General features: G+C 57.7%; 1 protein-coding gene across 1 annotated transcript in view; it reads left to right on the top strand.

Moving 5' to 3' along the window:
* Window positions 1-331, top strand: part of EMH_0035560 (uncharacterized protein) — a gene marked incomplete at both ends in the record, with an annotated part of 1,325 nt that overhangs the window by 730 nt on the left and 264 nt on the right. Inside the window, 1 exon segment of the mRNA XM_013494984.1 lies at window positions 3-331. Within this exon segment, the coding sequence (XP_013350438.1) occupies window positions 3-331 (329 nt within the window).

Below are 331 nucleotides of genomic sequence, written 5' to 3'. Positions count from 1 at the left end.
AAGGCAGCAGCAGCAAGAGATCGTTCGCTGCAGCAGCAACAGCAACAACCAACTGACACACACTCCTGCTGCTGCTTTCTCAGGAGTTGCTGCTGCAGATATCCTACAGCAGCAGCAGCAGCAGCAGCAGCAGCAGCAGCAGCAGCAAATATTACAGCAGCAGCAGCAGCAGCAGCAGGGCATTGTATACAGAGGCTATTCTGCTGCAGCAGCATCTCCGCTCTTGCCTTACCAGCAGCAGCACCTATCTCACGTCCCCCACCACCACCACCACCACCAGCAGCAGCAACAGCAGCAGCAGCAGCAGCAGCAGCAGCAGCAGCAGCAGCAG

Source organism: Eimeria mitis, genomic scaffold (genome assembly GCF_000499745.2).
Source record: "Eimeria mitis Houghton genomic scaffold, Emh_scaff1371, whole genome shotgun sequence".
NCBI classification, from domain to species: domain Eukaryota; phylum Apicomplexa; class Conoidasida; order Eucoccidiorida; family Eimeriidae; genus Eimeria; species Eimeria mitis.
The sequence above is the reverse complement of the archived record's forward strand: the minus strand, read 5'-3'. Positions and strand labels throughout refer to the sequence as shown.